The sequence below is a fragment of the Eschrichtius robustus genome, chromosome 3 (assembly GCF_028021215.1).
Source record: "Eschrichtius robustus isolate mEscRob2 chromosome 3, mEscRob2.pri, whole genome shotgun sequence".
Taxonomy (NCBI): domain Eukaryota; kingdom Metazoa; phylum Chordata; class Mammalia; order Artiodactyla; family Eschrichtiidae; genus Eschrichtius; species Eschrichtius robustus.
Window position 1 is genome coordinate 7,871,797 of NC_090826.1, and position 18,613 is coordinate 7,890,409.

General features: G+C 40.2%; 2 protein-coding genes across 2 annotated transcripts in view; both read left to right on the forward strand.

Moving 5' to 3' along the window:
• The window catches only part of KIF1B (kinesin family member 1B), a 325,658-nt gene that overhangs the window by 70,255 nt on the left and 236,790 nt on the right, over positions 1-18,613 (forward strand). The window lies entirely within an intron of this gene.
• UBE4B (ubiquitination factor E4B) overlaps positions 1-18,613 on the forward strand; it is a 112,314-nt gene that overhangs the window by 27,462 nt on the left and 66,239 nt on the right. Inside the window, exons 3-6 of the mRNA XM_068538848.1 lie at positions 680-866; positions 9,275-9,410; positions 15,909-15,996; positions 17,059-17,203. Coding sequence (XP_068394949.1) covers positions 680-866; positions 9,275-9,410; positions 15,909-15,996; positions 17,059-17,203 — 556 coding nt within the window. The remainder of the gene's footprint in view (positions 1-679; positions 867-9,274; positions 9,411-15,908; positions 15,997-17,058; positions 17,204-18,613) is intronic.

Below are 18,613 nucleotides of genomic sequence, written 5' to 3' on the forward strand. Positions count from 1 at the left end.
TGGTACATATTTGTAATCACTTGATAACTCTGAGATGTCATTATAAGGAAGAAGTTGTTGATTATATTTTTATTGAAATTAAGTAAGAAAAATCTAATCATTTTGTTCTTGAAAGTGAGAGTAAAATTTGTCCTAGTATAACTTTTGTTACTTTCACTGTTTTAGTGACTTAAATTTATTTCATATCCTACCTATTTAATATGACCAAATTTATGTAGTTTTATTACAATAACAACAAGCTTTAGTGTGTTCAAAAGTGTTGTATGCTTATTATAAATTCACAGTGTCACTCAAGAAGATTCAATAAACAGAGGTGGTAAGGTGATTAAGATGCAGGTTTTAGGGACTTCCCTGGTGGTCCAGTGGTTAGGACTCCGAGCTCTCACTGCCGAGGGCCTGGGTTCAGTCCCTGATCAGGGAACTAAGATCCCACAAGCTGTGTGGTGTGGCAAAAAAAAAAAAAAAAAAAAAAAAAATTCAGTTTCTAAAATGTGAGGTGGTAGCTTATGAAAATACTGGTACACAGAGTTATCACTTGTCTCGAATGAGTACTTTTTTCTCAAGGCATATTTAGTTGTTCAGCTCTGGTATGCTTATTGATAACGTTAATGTTGTTATTCTTTGGCAGAATTGTGTTTCTGCTGTTTAGTTACCAAATGCCCTTTTGCTCTCATTGTAGATCCGACGGAGGCGCCTTGCACGACTTGCTGGTGGACAGACCTCCCAGCCAACCACCCCGCTCACCTCTCCCCAAAGGGAGAACCCTCCGGGGCCTCCTATAGCAGCATCAGCCCCAGGCCCGTCCCAGAGTCTTGGTCTCAATGTCCACAACATGACCCCAGCTACCTCCCCCATAGGTGCATCAGGTAAGCCTTACCTTCACACCTGGACACATTTATAGTTCCCACAACTGTAAGCTTGCTATTACCCTTACAGTTGTGACGTTTCCACAACATACAATGAATTGAACAACAGGGTAAAATGAATTGAACAATTGCTGAATTGAACAGCAACTTTTTAAAATTCTGCAAGCAGTAAAGATTAAGATCATTAGAGTGTGTTTTGTTAATGTCTGTTCATTTTGATAGTGATCTGTTGAAGCTACTTGTTTTCCTGTCTATAACTTTCATCTTTTTTTTCAAACAGGGTCAGGTCTTTATCTCTGATGGCAAGGAGATTAAGACTAAATTTGGTTCTGCTGATTTCATGAGTTTGGTTGATGCTTTTTTTTTAAGATAAAATAATCTGAAAATGCAAGATTGAACTAATGGTCAAAATGACAAGCCTCTGATTATGGATTTCCTTGTCTTCATTCTGCGTTGCCATAGAACTCTCTAAAATTTCAGGGTATAAAAGTTCCCCTGATGTGATGTTTTCTATCTGTCTCATTGACAATTGTTTAACTATCGTAAAGGTTTATTTCTTTATAATTAATGAGCTCATAGTTGATATCCAGGACTATCTTTGGTGGGAAATGCTGATATTGACTCATACTGTATGTTTGAAAATATCTGTCTTTTCATTAAGTGAACTTTTCTATCAAACATAATCATTATTACCATTATAATTATTTTAATAATTAAGATTTTAATTAGGGAAATGCAGATGCGAAGAGACCTGCGTTGATCATCATATCACCTAATAATGAAATATATGATTGTCAGCTCTGCAGTCATTTCATGCACTCTCCCTTTGTCACCTCGGAATAATCTGTCTTCATGGTCTAGGATAACTTGTCAATTTAAAGTATCTGCAGAGTTTGTTACTGTAACTCTTGTTAGGCATCATTGTAGGCTTCTCCCCATGCAAATATAAATGCGTCTCCATAAATCTGTTAATTATACATATGTTCCCATATCTCTTCGCTCTTGCATCTCCCTCCCTCCCACATATGTATAACTGATTCACTTTGTTAGAAAGCAGAAATCAACACACCACTGTAAAACAATTATACTCCAATAAAGATGTTTAAAAAAAAAAAAATCTGTTAATTATAAAAGTGAGAGAGGTTCAGGCCAAAACACCAGTTAGTAGTAAACTACGCCTGTGCCTGAAACGTTTCCTGTGTACACTGCTTGGAGAAGGCGTGATGGTCTTCTAACAGGAGGTGGGTTCAGGATTCCAATTGTGTTTTCTTCTTTTCCTTGGAAGCTGTGCTACCAGCAGGGCTGCTTGTCTCACCGTGATCAGACCCCACCCGGAATGCTGGAAGTTGTCCAGGGAAGAGCTAGTGGCATGGGGAGGGGCTTAAAATTTCACTGCATCAGCAAAGGTCAGGCAGGAGACCAGAACTCTGCCTGCTCCTGGCAAGCTCCTCCACCCTCCCAGCCACAGCACGGCATCTCTTTGGGACCACCAGGAATAATCTCGGCATGCCCCTTATCCCCGCTCATGTCAGCCACCTGGTCTCCCATGTCCTCATCCCTCATCTCACAGGCTCTAATCATTACCTGGTGTGTTACATGCACCTTTCCCACCCCACCTCCCCACCTCCTCAAATTCTGAAATCCTCCTGCTCTGTCACCAGCAGAATTCTGCTCTGTGAACATCCCTTCCCCTTGGGGCTCTCGCTGGATTTGTGCTCCTCCTCTGTCGCGTTCTCATTTCTTCTTCTAGACCATTCTTCCTCCACCCTAAAAACACATCGGTTTCAATCTTGTGTCACCAAATGGTATTCCCCACTCCTCTAGCTTGTTGTGGCTTATCCTCTGACCCGCCACCCACAGTTCTGTCCAATGTCTGTCTCTCCAATACCATTTCTGCCTTAATTTATGATGATGTCAGTAGCCATACGGATGACGCTTCCAGCACTCCGACCTCTCCGTTTCTTGAGCTCCTCTCCTTCAGCAACCTTTTCTTCCACCTGACTCCACCCACTCACTGCCATGGTCAGATTCTAGATCTTTCAATCTCAGTGATTTTCTGATCACCACCTTCAGCTTTCTAGCTCACCCCTCTGTGCCCAAGTCCTGAGGGTTCCCTCGGGGCTACAGTCCATTGACCCATCACTTTCTTTGCTTTTTCCTCCCCTCGTATTCTCACTTCCCTCCCTCACCCTGTGGAAATTCCATCGTCAGTCACTACTGTCACTCCCTCTCTGGCCTCTCTCTCGGTTTGTCTTACTCACTTGGTTAAACCATGATCCTCGTTTTAAATCCCATTCCCCTCCTACTCTTGGCCTCTTGCTGTGGAATAAGGCTAGAGAAAAACCATACTAGCTGTCTCATCTCAGACTCATGATCACAAACTCAAGTGGACCCTTAATACGAGCAGGTAGTTATACCGTATTTCCTGGTTCACTCTCCCACAGTCTATTTCATACCTTCTCTTCCACTCTGTGACACCTCATTCTCCATGTACACTCTCAGCTGGTGGCCTGCCTGCCTATTTCGTGGAGAAAACAGATGCAGGCAGAAGGGAACTTACCTCCTTAAGCTTCGATCATGCCTCCACCCACCTACTCGAATGTGTGGCCAGTTCTTGTTAGGCTTGAACTGTCCCTGCCCTAACTGCAGGCTGCACCGCGGGTCCCACCTCCTCTCACCTACCCAGAGCCGTTGCTCCAGCAGTGCCTGTCTCTCTCCTGCTTCATCTGGTGTTCCATCTCAAGTGGAAACCTTTTATTTTTTCTTTTAACAGCCATTGTACATGCTGTTCCTTCTCCCCTCTTGGGAGTAAATAGAAAGGAACTCTCTCGATCTCATATACCTTGCCGGCTTCCACCCCACATCTCTGCACCCCTTCCCAACAGAACTTCTGGAAAGAGTTGCCTGTCCTCAGTCTCCTCCTTCTGTCCTTGTACCTCTGCTGAGTCCAATCCCGTCAGGTGAGGCCTCCCGTGGTCTGCTCTGAGTCACTGTCTGATCTGACTTGTCAGCCCCACTCGACGTGGCTTTGGCCTTATTCTCCTTGAAGTGCTTTCTCCGTTCGGCCCCAGAGCTTCACGCTCCTGGGGTTCATCCTGTCTCCATCTGTTCCTTCTTAGCTCTTTGTGTGAGTCTTTTTCGTTTCCCTGGCTTCGAAGTGTCAGGGTTCCAGGACTCAGTTAATCTCTTGTCCTCTCCATCTATACTTATTCTCTTACTGATTTTATCCAGCTTCCTGGGTTTAATTAATATTTCTAATCTGATGATGCCTAAGTTTATGTCTCCAGCTCAGGCCTGTTCTTTGAACCTCAGACTCATACATCATCTAATACACATCTCACAGTTTAACACGTCCAAAATCGAGTTCCTGATATTTCCTTACATCTTATCTTTTCCTAGGACCCCTTCTTAATAAATGACAACTTTTTTTTTTTTCTAGCTACTTAAGCCTAAAACATTCTCTCTTCTTTTTACCTCATATTCTAGATCGGGGGTCAGCACACTCTTTCTCTAAAGGGCCAGATAGTAAATATTTTTGGCTCTGCAGGCTGTGCCGTCTCTGTCACAAATATTCTTCTCTGCCCCGTAGCACAGAAGCAGGCAGAGGCCATACGTAAACTAATGATCATTGCTGTGTTCCAATAAAACTCTGTTTACAAAAATAGGTAAGTGTGGCCTGTGGACTGAAGCTTGCTGACCCCAGCTCGAGGTCTGTCGGCAAAATTTAGAACCAGACCCCATTCTCACCATCGCTTCTCATCTCACCACCTCTCCAGGTTCAAGGCACTAGCATATCTTGCCTGGATTCCTGGAGTGGGCTCCAGACTGGTCCCTCCATGCCTACCCTCGCTTCACCTCAGTCTGTTCTCCGTGTAGAGCCATACTGGATCCCACTAAAGCATAAGTACAACATATTGTATGAGAGCAGCGTTATTTTTTACAGCAAGTAGGATAGTTACCGTCACAAACCAACAGACTCGGGCGGCCCTGGATGGTTAGCTCTTGGCAGCGCCCCTCTATGCTGTTCAGTCCCGATTATGTTTCTCATATAATCATCATTATTCATCATCATAAATAGGTAGATGTTATTAGCCATGCTCTTGGCAGGTTGAATAAACAGATTTTCAGGGATCTATTAAATAAACAAGTTTAAACAAAACAAAATAGAAAACGAACCCCTCGTAAGACAGGTCACATCATTTTCTGTTGGCTCCTGGCCTCGCTCAGAATGAAAGAGTCCTCACCTGGACCCGGGGCCACGTGTGACCTGGCCCTGCCCCGGCACTGCCCTCCTCCCTCACTGCCCTCCTCGCTCCCTCTGCTCCAGCCATACTGGCTTCCCCTCTGTTCCTGGAACATGCCAGGCATGGTACCTAGTGGGGGCCTTTGTATTTGCTATTTCTTCACCCAGAATGCTCCTACCCTAAAATCCACATGGGTTTTTCGTTCAGCTCTTCAGTTGTTTATCCAAGTGTCACTTTCTCAAAAAGGCCTTCTCTGGCCGCCTTGTCTAAAAGTGCAACCTCTATCTGACATAGACACTTTTTCTTCGAGCTCCTGTCACCAGCTGACATAGCACGTATATTACTTGTATATCCTGTTTTCTCTGCTTCCTCTGCTAGAGTATAAGCTCCACGGGGCAGGAACTTGTGTCCGTTTTATTCACTGCTGCGTGCCCAGTGCCTTAACAGTGCATGCCACATGGTGGGCACCGAATAAAGATCTGTTGAATCAGTAAGTGGATTGCAAGAGCAAATGACCAAAACAACATAGGCACGTGTAGTTCAAACAAAAGAAATCTCAGGAGGTTGTGATAGCTTTCCATGAAAACAATGTGAAACGTCATGAGGAGGAGGACGGCTTATGCTTGCCTCCTTTGGTCCTAGATGGTAAAAATAGGGCCGGTGGGTAGCTTCATTATCTGCTGAGCATGAAGGGACGACTTTTGTTCCAGTATGATGTGCTTTCTAACAGAGACAAATACTGGGTGGGCTGCCACCCATGGGAAGGAGGTCCTCATCCGGGAGTGACTTGGCAGTCACCTGGCAGCCTTCTTAATTGAGATGCTTTCAGTTACAAGTAACTAAAGCAAGGGTTGGGAAGCTGTTACAAGTAACAGTTACAAGTAACTAAAGCAAGGGTAGTGAGTCCTACAAGTTGTTTCTCCCATCTAGTCCCAGCTTCTTCTTTTTTTTTTTTTTTTAATTTAATTTGTTTATTTATTGGCTGCGTTGGGTCTTCGTTGCTGTGTGCAGGCTTTCTCTAGTTGCGGCGAGCGGCTACGCTTCGTTGTGGTGCGCGGGCTTCTCATTGCGGTGGCTTCTCTTGTTGGGGAGCATGGGCTTCAGGAGCGCGGGCTTCAGTAGTTGTGGCACACGGGCTCTAGAGCGCAGGCTCAGTAGTTGTGGCACATGGGCTTAGCTGCTCCGCAGCATGTGGGATCTTCCCGGACCAGGGCTCGAACCCGTGTCCTCTGCATTGGCAGGTGGATTCTTAACCACTTTGCCACCAAGGGAGTCCCCAAAGTGATATTTTGTACTGTTGTTTTGATTTGATTTTAGTTACAGTATTTAATTTATATCGATTCTAGATAAAGTCAAAGAGACCCTCCGTTTTTTTAAGTTTAAGAAAGAAGTGGGGGGCTTCCCTGGGGACACAGTGGCTGGGAGTCTGCCTGCCAATGCAGAGGACATGGGTTCAAGCCCTGGTCCGGGAAGATCCCACATGCCGTGGAGCAACTAAGCCCGTGCGCCACAACTGCTGAGCCTGTGTGCCACAACTGCTGAGGCCCGCACGCCTAGAGCCCGCACTCCGCAACGGGAGAAGCCGCTGCAATGAGAGGCCCGCGCACCGCAACGAAGGAGTAGCCCCTGCTCGTTGCACCTAGAGAAAGCCCACGTGCATCAACGAAGACCCAACACAGCCAAATAAATAAATAAAAAGAAAGAAGTGGGGTTCCTCCTAGATTCTAGATGGTTTGTAGAGATTGGGGAACACTGGTAGACATAATAAATTCTGGGGAGAATTGCCCCACTTGAGCCTTGTGAAGATCATATGGAGGGTTGAGGAAAAAAAGAATTCAGATGATATTCTTGCTGTCTTATAAAAATATTGTAAATACAGTATATTATACTATATGATATACTCTGGCACTCTATTACTATAGGGTTATTGTATACATAGTATAGCATAGCACCCTATGTTACAAGTATAGTTACTTAAACAACTTATTGTAATTATCAATTTAATTTTAGAACTGGTTTTTATAAGGTGGAGATTTAAAAGCTGCTAAATTGATATCCCATAAAAATTGTTGAACTTTATTATTTTATTAAAATTTGTCAGTCCTTTCAGTGTGGTAGGTAAAATTATATTCTCTTCAGGACATTGTTGATGCTCTGTTATTTAGTCCTTCAACAAATATTTATTGAGGACTTATTTTGGGTTACACTGGAATTAATGATTTAAAGTTTTACTGTCTTCTCTAAGCTTATTTCAAATTCTCACTACTACATCAAAAGTCTCAGACGCTTTTGGTATTTTACTTGAATCTATTTATGAATAGTAAAAATTTAGTTTCTATTTCCCTCCTGAGTCCTGCAAAAGTGTTAATAAACAGATCTGGGACTTCCCTGGTGGTGCAGTGGTTAAGAATCCGCCTACCAATGCTAGGGTCACAGGTTCGATCCCTGGTCCGGGAAGATCCCACATGCTGCAGAGCAACTAAGCCCGTGCGCCACAACTACTGAGCCTGCTCTCTAGAGCCAGTGAGCCACAACTACAGATCCCACGCCACAACTACTGAAGCCCGTGTGCCCTAGAACCCGCGCACCGCAACTACTAAGCCTGCGTGCTGCAACTACTGAAGCCCACACACTCTAGGGCCCGTGCTCTGCAACAAGAGAAGCCACAGCAATGAGAAGCTTGTGCACCGCAATGAAGAGTAGCCCCCGCTCGCAGCAACTAGAGAAAGCCCGTGCGCAGCAATGAAGACCCAACACAGCCAAAAAAAATTAAAAATTAAAAAAACAAACAAACAAACAAAAAAACAGGTCCATGTTAAAACCTGCTGTCAGGGCTTCCCTGGTGGTGCAGTGGTTGAGAATCTGCCTGCCAATGCAGGGGACACGGGTTCGAGCCCTGGTCTGGGAAGATCCCACATGCTGCGGAGCAACTGGGCCCGTGAGCCACAATTACTGAGTCTGCGCATCTGGAGCCTGTGCTCCGCAACAAGAGAGGCCGTGATAGTGAGAGGCCCGCGCACCGCGATGAAGAGTGGCCCCCGCTTGCCACAACTAGAGAAAGCCCTAGCACAGAAACGAAGACCCAACACAGCCAAAAATAAATAAATAAATAAATAAACAAAGTAAGTAATGCGTTTAAAAAAAAAAAAAGATTAAAAAAAAAAAAACCTGCTGTCAGGCATGGATAAAGTCTTCAACGAAGAGAGAATTGAAAGGGTGGCAAGTGGACTTTCTTGGGATGCTGGGAGGGTTAAAGTTTCATCCACTTGATAGTTGTTTCAGCTACAAGTGATAACTTAAGTTGTTTTGTTTTGCTTTTTAAAATATATGAGCCATTTTCCTTTCAGCAACATAGGTATATATTTTTTAAGTACTTGAAAATGCCTGGGTAAACTTTTTTTTTTTTTTTGGTAGAAAGATATTCATAGAGTTAAAGTAATTTTTAAAATTCTGTGAAAAAGATGGTTTTGAAGACATTACTAGAAACACTGTGTTCCTGTGTGCCTGGCGGTGGTTCACTACACTGTGGGCTCTGTGAGGGCAAGGATGATGTCAGGATTTTTGTTTTCCCCAAACTATCACAAGATAAGATCTTCAGTTAATAAATGGATTGATCTGTATTTAAGGTCATGGCTTAGATGGATCTATTTGACATCTTATTATGAAAATTTTAAGCATACAGCGAAGTAGAAAGAATTTTGCAGTGAATGCTTATATACCCATCACCTAGATTTTACCATTAACATTTTACTGTATTTGTTTTATCACACATCTCTCCATCTATCTGTCTCTCTATCCATTCACTAAGGTATCTCTATTTTTGGTACATTTCAAGGATATTTCTGGACTGTCTTGGAAGCTGATTCGTACTCAGGGACCATAATTTGAATTAGTGAAAGAGAAGGTGATGAGTTAGTTTTAGATATCAGACGTAGCTCTGTAACTGACCTCAAGTGATATCTGTTGATAAATTATGATTTCTTGCTAACATTCCTATGATTTTAATGTTCCTTCAACCTTCAGTGTAATATTCTGATAGAAATTCCTCGGTTGCCAACTGTCATGATTGTGTGAATGCCGATTCTGTGTGTTTACTGTTGCCGTTACAAATAGCTTTGACGTTATCTCACATGAGACTTCACCTTTCATGTCTCTTCTGGTTAGGAGTAGCCCATCGAAGCCAGAGCAGTGAAGGAGTCAGTTCTCTCAGCAGCTCGCCCTCCAATAGCCTTGAAACACAATCTCAGTCTCTCTCACGTTCCCAGAGCATGGATATCGATGGAGTCTCTTGTGAAAAAAGGTAACGTAAGCCAGTTTTCCAGTAAGCTGCTTTGTTGATGGAAAGGGAAAGATCCATTCATTTTAATATCTAGTCCAGTGGTCTCAAATGCCAACCCAGAGATCCATGCCAGTCCTTAGCAAATCAGAGCTAAATATGGTAAATTGAAAGGTCTTTGTTTTATTCTGAAATGTTCTGTATACCTTTTTTAATTTTTGGTGTTGGAATGTCTTTTATGAAATAATGGTATAGGTGGTAAAAAAAAATTTTTTTTAATGTCTTTATTTTGTAAATGAAAAGTTGGCAAGCATAGGTCAGCCCCTAAAAATTTCTGCAAAGATTTGCTGCTTGGTGAAATTTAAAAAGTTTGGAAGGGTATAGGCAGGTAAGCCCCATATTCTCGGAGCTCCATGAGGATCAGGGTGTCTTGGAGCAGAGCCTTCCGGTGTTGAAGGTGTACTGTGACTGGATAACAGAGTCGCTGAAGCTTTGATTACTCCTTGGGCAGCCAGACCTCCAGGGCCTGGCTCCTTTGCCCTCAAGCAGCCCCCTCTGGTTATGTCAGTGGGCAAGACAGATAACATTGTCTGTGTGTGTTAGGATACTGGGGTGTCGTGCACTTGGTGGGTTGGGGTGAGGAGCCAGGTCAGAGATTACCCCTCATTAGGCAAGAATTCAGAAAGGACTACACTCCCAGGAAGAAGATCAAGTAGGAAAAAATCAACCCCATAGCGTAAAAACAATTGTGTTCTTATTACCTTTGCTCTGAGTGGATGAATTTTTAAAAATCAAGTCAACTCTGCAATTTCTTGGCCAGTGGGTAACTTTCACATGGGTTTAGAACCTAAGTTTACACTATTGTGGTAGTCTGAAAAACCTTAGGCTAAGACTGTCATATGCAATGGACTCTTTAGTGTCTTTAGGCATCTAGCAGATATAAACATAAATCATCCAAGTCTTTAGAGAATGTCCTTAGAAAAATTTCCAAGAAATATGAACTCATGGTCAAAAATTAAAGCACGCTAGAAAAAAGCCACCATGAGTAAGAGTCTATAGAATCAATAAAAACAGAATTATTCACCTAGAGGTTTTTGGGTTTTGGAATTATCAAATACAGAATGTAAAATGTATATGTTTAAATAAATTTAAAAGGGTATTGAAAACATGAATAAGGTGTAAATAACTATAAAAACAACCAAGCACATTTGAAAAAGAACCAAACAGAATTTCTAGAAATGAAAAGATTATAATAAACAGTGGATTAAAATAACTAAAGAGAAATTAACAAATGGAATGATAGAGCTGAAGAACGTACCCAGAGTGCACCACAAAGAGAAAAAGAACTGAAAAATATGAAGGGTATTTAGAAACACAGAGGACACAGGTCCAATATATATCTAATAGAAATGTCAAAAGGAGAAAATAGGCAGACTGGGAGATTCCCCACCCCTCTCCTTATTCCATGTTTTTTCCTCTGCTGGTTTGGAAGCCATTATCAAAAAGATAAATGGCGGAGGATTTTTCTGGAGTTGATAAATGTTATGAATCCTCAGATTCAGGAAGCCCAACAACTCACGAGCAGATTAAACAAAGAGAAATTCATATCTAGACATTTTATAGTAAAATTGCAGAACACCAAAGACAAAGACGTTTAAAGCAGCCAGAGAGAAATGAGAGATTATCTACAAAAGAACAATAGTTAGATAGATGTCTCAGTGATGGAGGCCAGAGGATGGTGGAAATAGCGTTAAGTGCTGAGAGAAAGTAACTGTCAGCTGGGAATTATGTGCCCTTGTGGAACTATCTTCTAAGAGCAAGGGTGAAATAAAGACATTTATAGATTTAAAAAACAAACTAGAACAACCTGATAGTCTGCCACCAGAAGACCCCAACTTTTAACAGATGCACTTTAAGATGAAGGAAAATGATCTCAGGACTATAATGTCTGAGATGCAAGAAGGAAAGATGAGTCAAGAAAATATTAAATATTTGGTAACCCTAAACACTGATGGTGTAAGACAGTAATAACAGTTTATGAACTAGTATAGGGGGAGAGAAGTAAATCATCAGGTAGATCTAACATACTGAACAGCAATAGCAGGTAAGCCAGAAGGGGAGTGATTGTATACTTGGGAGAGGGGTAAAGATAGTGGCCAACTTTTAGATTTTGAGTTAAGAATACTTGATAAAGTTTCAAGGGTAACCACTGAAAGAATAGAAAGAGTTTATTTTCAAACCAGCAAAGGGAAAATATGGAATTGGGGTGGGTAGGGAGGGGATTTAAGTCAATTCAAAGAAAGGGAAGAAAGAAATACAGATTTTAAAAAAGAGGCAAACAGCACAAAATAAGATGGTTAAAAGAAATGAAAATATGTCAGTAATCACAGTAAATCACAGTGAAACGTCAGGTTGGATTAAAAACAAAATAGAACACAGCTTTATTCTTGTTTACTGAAGGCATACCTGAAACATTAGGTTAGAGAAAGTTTGAAAATAAAAGAAAGGGAAAAAATATACCGGGCAAATACTAAGCAAAAGAAAATAGAGGAAAGTATATTAATAAATTAGACTTTGTCACAAAGTATTACTAGAAATAAGCACTGTACAGTGATAAGTGTTTAGTTTACCAGTAGGATATAACAGTTTCCAAAGTATATGCACTTAGTAATATAATAGCAACATGAAATAAGGCAAATCTTGATAGAACTAGAGGAAATTGACACAGACATAATCATAATGGGAGGTTTTTAACATGTCTTCTTCAGCCATCAATAGAGCAAAGAGAATAAACATCAGTAAGCATATGGACAAATTAAACAACACAGCTAACAAGTTTGATCTAATTGAAAGATACAGAACTTTGCACTCTGCAGTTGGAGAATACACATTCTTTTCTAATAATACCCATTGACCCAAAGGTTTCAGGAGTCAGAATCATACAGATCATGTTTTCTGACATTAGCTTAGATAATTATATAAGGTAAAAAAATCTTTTAAAAACCCATCATGAATTTGGAAATTTTAAAAACAGATCATGCTTCTAAATACAAGTCAAAGAAGAAATCATAATGGAAATTTGGAAGTATCTACAACTGAACAGTAACAAATATTACATATCATCATTTGTGTGTTGCAGCTAATGTGCTTCTTAAAGAGAATATAAAGCTATATATAATAAAAATGAAAAATGGAAAGAGAATATAAATAAATATTGGGAATAAAACCCCTTTACTTGGAATACTTTTCCTCTGGATATGTGCATGGCTAACCTCCTTCATATTTTTGCCCAGATAGCATTTCAGTGAGATCACCCCGTTTAAAAGGGGGAAAGCCCTGCCCTCTCAATTGCCTTTTCCCTGCTCTTTTTTCTTTAATTTTTCCATAGCATTTATCATATACTATATGCTTTGTTTATTGTTTATTATCTTTCTCCCTTTAACTAGAATGGAAGCTCCATGATGCAGGGATTTTTTTGTCTCTTTGTTTGTTGGCATCTCAGACACCTGGAACAATGCCTGCATAGAATGGGCACTCAGTAGTACTTGTTACTGAAAAAGAGAATTCTGTGAAAAATGTAAATATGCAGGATGCACATAAATTTGAAAATTTGGATGAAAATCAAATTCCTAGAAAAACACATTCTCCCAAAATTGACTCAAGAAAAAAGAGAGAACCTGAATAATCAAAAAAACGTGAAATAAATTGAATCAGTATTTTAAAATTTTCCAAAGAAAGCACGTTTCTCATATGATTTTATAGGTAATTCCAGCATTCCAACTTTACACACATTTTTCAGGTAATTGTTAAACTTACCAAATCAGTTTACGGGGCTAATATGACCTTAATGTACAAAACCAGACAAGAATAATGTAAAAGAAGAAAATTAATTACATGGTAATCATACTTATGAACATATTTGCAAAAGTCTGAAGATATTGGCAAATCAAATACTGCAACACATGAAAAGAAGACAAAACCTCTATCGGGCTAGATGCCAGGATAGCAGTTACTGTGGGCTAGCGTAGTAGTGATTGAAAGGGTCATGAGGGGGGACTTTTGGGGTGCTGGTAATGTTCTGTTGCTTGATCTGGGTGCCGGTTACATTAGTATGTTTCCTTTGTGAAACTGTTCAGCCAAACACATCATGTATGCACATTTCTGTATATTTCAACTAAAAGATTAGTTAAAAAAAATAATATAACATGACCAACTCGGGTTTATCTTAAGAATGCAAAGGTGCTTTAACATTAGAAAATCTATAAATATTATTCACCACATTATATATTAAATAGAAAAGCCATATAATCTTGGAAGTTGCAAAGGTTTGATACAATTCAACATTGATTCGTGGTAAAAATCTTAGCAAACGGGAGACAGAAAGTTGCATCCTTAAATTGTAGGGCAGAGACAGAGTTCACCAAATATTCCACAGGGTCCCCTGCATTTCCAGTCTCCTTTGCCATTAGATTGGGGCCAATTAACTAGTTCTGTCCAGTAGACTTGTGAATGGAAGTGACATGTATCACTTTTAGGTGAAGGCAGTTGAGCCGATGTTCCTCCTCCATCCCTCTCTTCTCTTGCTCCAGTGACCTTGGAGGCTGTATATTGCAGACGGCGTAGATTAAAGATGGAGTAAGGTTGCTTCACTCATCAAACTTTGCGTAAGCAAGAAACAAACCCTTATAGTGGGAAACCTCTAAGATTGCAGAGTGTATGTGTTACCACAGCATAGCCTCTTATTCTCACTAATATAAAGGACATCTACCAAAAAACCACAGCAGCTCTCATACTCAGTGGTAAGAAATTAGAAGCATTCTCTTTAAAATCAGGAATAAAAACAAGGATGAGTGCTGTTTCTGCTTCTATTCAACATGGGATCCTACCCACTGCAGTAAAGCAAGTTAGGATTGGAGTGAAAGAAACAAAACAGTTATTATTTGGAGATAAAATGATTGCCTTATAAGCCCAGCGTATAAGTAAACAAGTAGCTTATCAGAGGTCTGTGTCTAATGTCAGTTACATTACTATGTACTCGCAACAAATTAGAAAACTTAATTTTTAAAAAGGCCCATTCACAATTTTATTTAAAAATATTTGGTGCCGGGCTTCCCTGGTGGCACAGTGGTTAAGAATCCGCCTCCCAGTGCAAGGGACACGGGTTCGAGCCCTGGTCTGGGAAGATCCCACATGCTGCGGAATAACTAAGCCCATGCACCACAACTACTGAGCCTGGGCTCTAGAGCCTGTGCGCCACAACTACTGAAGCAAGCCCGTGTGCCTAGAGCCCATGCTCCACGACAAGAGAAGCCACCGCAATGAGAAGGCCGCGCACCACAACGAAGAGTAGCCCCCCGTTGTCACAACTAGAGAAAGCCCGCACGCAGCAGCAAAGACCCAACACAGCCAAAAAAAAAAAAAAATATATATATATATATATAGAGAGAGAGAGAGAGAGAGAGCCTAAGGATAAATTTAGCAAAAGAAGTGAAAGACTTAGGGAGAAAATTATCAAAGTTTATTGAAAGAAGACCTTAAATACTTGGAGAGAGGTACCTTGTCCATGGATAGATCAGTAACATAATGTCGTCTTTTCTTCCCAATTTGATCTCTAGAGTCAGTGAAATTCTAGTCAAAATCCCAACAGGATTTTTAAGGAACCTGTCAAGCTGATTCTTAAGTATGTGTGGAAGAGCAAAGGGCCAAGAATGGCCAAGACTCTCTTGAAGTAGAAGAACAAGGTAGAGACATTGACCTAGCAGATAGATAGCAAGGTTTATTGTGAAGTCGTAGTAAGTACAATACAGTGGTATTGGCTCAGGGACAGACAGATTGTCTAATAGCACAGCAGTGAGTATCCAGGAGACCCACACGCATATGACAGTGGACATGTGACGTAGGTGATTTCATACTGGTGTTGAAAAGGATGGTCTTTTCAATAAATGGTGCTGGGACAGTTATTTAATGTGGGGGAAATAATATATGTACTTCACCAGATTTTGTAATCAGGCTCTGATTGATTGTATATCATTTAGAAATAGTATGTATAGAAAATCTGCTCTTCATTTTTGTTTTTGAAAGTGAGCCTAAGAAAATGACAACTTGAGGAAAATATTTCCAACAATATTATTATTTTTGAAAGTGAGCCTAAGGAAATGACAACTTGGGAAAAATATTTTCAACAAGAATGATAGAATGTTTATATCCTAATATATGAAGAGCTCTTAAAAATTAATGAGAAAAAAGATGAACCTTTATTATTTTGCTTTCCTGACTGATTTTGATTGATATTTTAAAACCTTTCCCCAGGGAATTCCCTGGCGGTCCCATGGTTAGGACTTGGTGCTTTCAGTGCTGAGGGCCTGGGTTCAATCCCTGGTCGGGGAACTAAGGTCCGTTAAGCCGTGCGGCACGGCCAAAAAAAAAAAACCCCCAAAAAACAAAAACTTTTCCTCAACCAGCAGCTATGACATTGGGTGGATTTATCAAAGGTAAAAGACTGATTGTCTTTTATACTTAAAGCATGTCCCAGGTGGATGTGGATTCGGGTATTGAAAATATGGAAGTTGATGAAAATGACCGAAGAGAAAAAAGGAGCCTCAGCGATAAGGTTGGTAAGAGATGAAGCCCTTGCTTCTGTTTTTAGTTACAGGTAATATAAATAAGCACTGCTTCATGTCTTGTATCTGTAAAGTCTATGAGAGAATGCCACCCCAAACCAGCAGATCCTATTTAAGGTGATTGGGTTTTTTTCTTTTTTTCTTTTTCTTTTTTCAGGAAAAGTGGGTCACCTTGATCACCCTTATTAATGGAAGTATAACTCAGTCCTTTTATCTGATAAAAATCCTTCAGTTATCTTTGTTTCAGGTCCATGTTTTTATCAGTAAATGTTAGCAATTAATTTAGAGCTAATTTGAATTTTTTCTGTCGGTCTTTAATTGCTTAAGCAAGTAGGTCATCACATCTTTGGTTGTATTCTGAGGGAAATGACTGGGAATTGAAGCAAGAATGTGAGGAAACAGGAGGCTTTTATATTTTGTTATCATCTGAGATTTAGTTCCCTATATTTAGAAAAAAGGATTTTTTGGGTTTTTGGTGTGTATCATGGTGTAGAACTGGTAGAGATAATTGCATCAGTTTCTGTTCAGTAAATTATTGGTGTTCGGCAACATTATTCGAAGTTGGACTGTAGCCTCCTAGTGGTGCAGTGCTTTATTTTGTATAGGTTTTGAATGTTTACAAAGTTCTTTCATATATGATACTTTCTGTAATGGAAAGTAGTGAAAAACATTGAATTCTGGAAAAATTTCTAGAGAAAAATTGGTTGTGTACCTAGAATGTCAACCTGGTCTTTTAGCATTCAGAAAAGTAAATAAATGGGATATATGTACATCCTTTATCACTGTCTTCCTTGGCAATTCCTGGTAACAATCCTGCTGTTTTATACTCCCCCCCATAGACTTGTGTTGTAAGCTCATGAGACCTACATGTTGTAACCTTGAAGTCATAGTAGCAAGTTTATTTTTCCCTAAATCAGTGGGTGAATAGTTTTATGCATTTCTAAAATATCCTCATTTGTAAATAAATTAAATCAGAATTAGGTATTTCTATTAAAGTCTAACTCACACCTCCTACTACTTGAAATTAACCCTCAAATCTTCTTCCTCACAAGGAGCCTTCATCAGGTTCTGAAGTGTCTGAAGAACAGGCCTTACAGCTGGTCTGTAAGATCTTCCGTGTCTCCTGGAAGGACCGGGACAGAGATGTCATCTTTCTTTCTTCTCTTTCTGCACAATTTAAGCAGAACCCAAAAGAAGGTAGGAATCAAGCTCAGCTGTCTTATTTCAGAGCCCTTAATAGAAAACCAGAATGAAAAATCTTTTGTCTTTCCCTCCTATCCACGTTCATTGTCTTGCTTTGCAGTTGTATGTTTGATTACAGGGATACTTCTTGATGAGGACACTGCTCTTTGGCTACTTTCCACTTATCTTATTGATAAATTGTTTTTTTTACTTTTATGATTTCTCTAAAAGAAAACTGTATAAATAAGTTAATGGTCTCTACTGTCCCAGGGTTGAAGTTTTTTCCTTTGCAATAAGAAGGTGCTTAGAGAGAGCATTAGCGCCTCTTATACTCTGGGCAGGAGTATACTGGGTAGTCTCCGGGGATCCTGAGAGAGGCGCTCTGGATGACCTATACCTGCTGTAAGTGCCCCCCGGGTCATATGGAGACAGTGGAGTAAATCTGCTTGATTAAACTGCTTAGCAAGATAGCACATGTTGATATTTTGCAGTGTTTACAGGGTTCTATTTTAAGAGGCTACACTAAACCACACTTACAGCAAAGTAATAAAACTCTTAGCAAGATACCAGCATTACAGGGCACACTCACTTTTCTCTACAGCAGTCATTTCGAGAACAGAAGAGGGAGGGGTAGTGCGCCGGAGTGTTCTTCTATGTATCACTAGTATATAACCTCCCTGCTGGCAGGAATTTTTGTCTCTTTTGCTCACTGATGTATTCCCAGTGCCTGCACTTAATAATCCCTCAGTAGATATATTTTAAATGAGTGAATGAACATCAAGGAGATTGCATTTCCTTTTCTCTGCTGCCTGTCTTCCATGACAAACACACACACATACACACACGCGCGCACACACACACACACACCCACATGAGTTCTCTGTGTTCCTGGTGGATGGATAGTTTACTTCTGACTTCACTGAGATCTTCTTAACTCTGGTTATAGAGATGAGCTTAGCAACCATGAGTTTCAGAACCCTGCCACTTGTAATTATTGTAACTGTTAAGATTCTCAAATCTGTCCAGTACATATATAAGTGGTAATTTTTAATAACAAATCAGATAAGAGTTACATGGGTTAGACATTTTATTTATTTAGTAATATTTAAAATATATCTAAAGGCCTACAGTAAAGCAGTTGGGAGCTGCAAAGAATAAGAAGGAAGCTAGAAGACAAGAGTCTGCTCCAGAAAGGCAGGTGGCGACTAAATATTAGACCCTTCCTAAAATACTTTGTACTTAATAGTTTAACTGTATATAAACATATATAGGTGAAGAAATATTAACCCAGTTGCATTTGTAGCGTAATAAACTAACCTCTGTAGTTGGGAGTAGCTTCTTTTTATAGTTAATATATATCAGCAGTGACTCTCATCAACTGGGCTCCAGTTCTTTTTTGCTTTTTTTCTAATAAGCTTTCTGTTT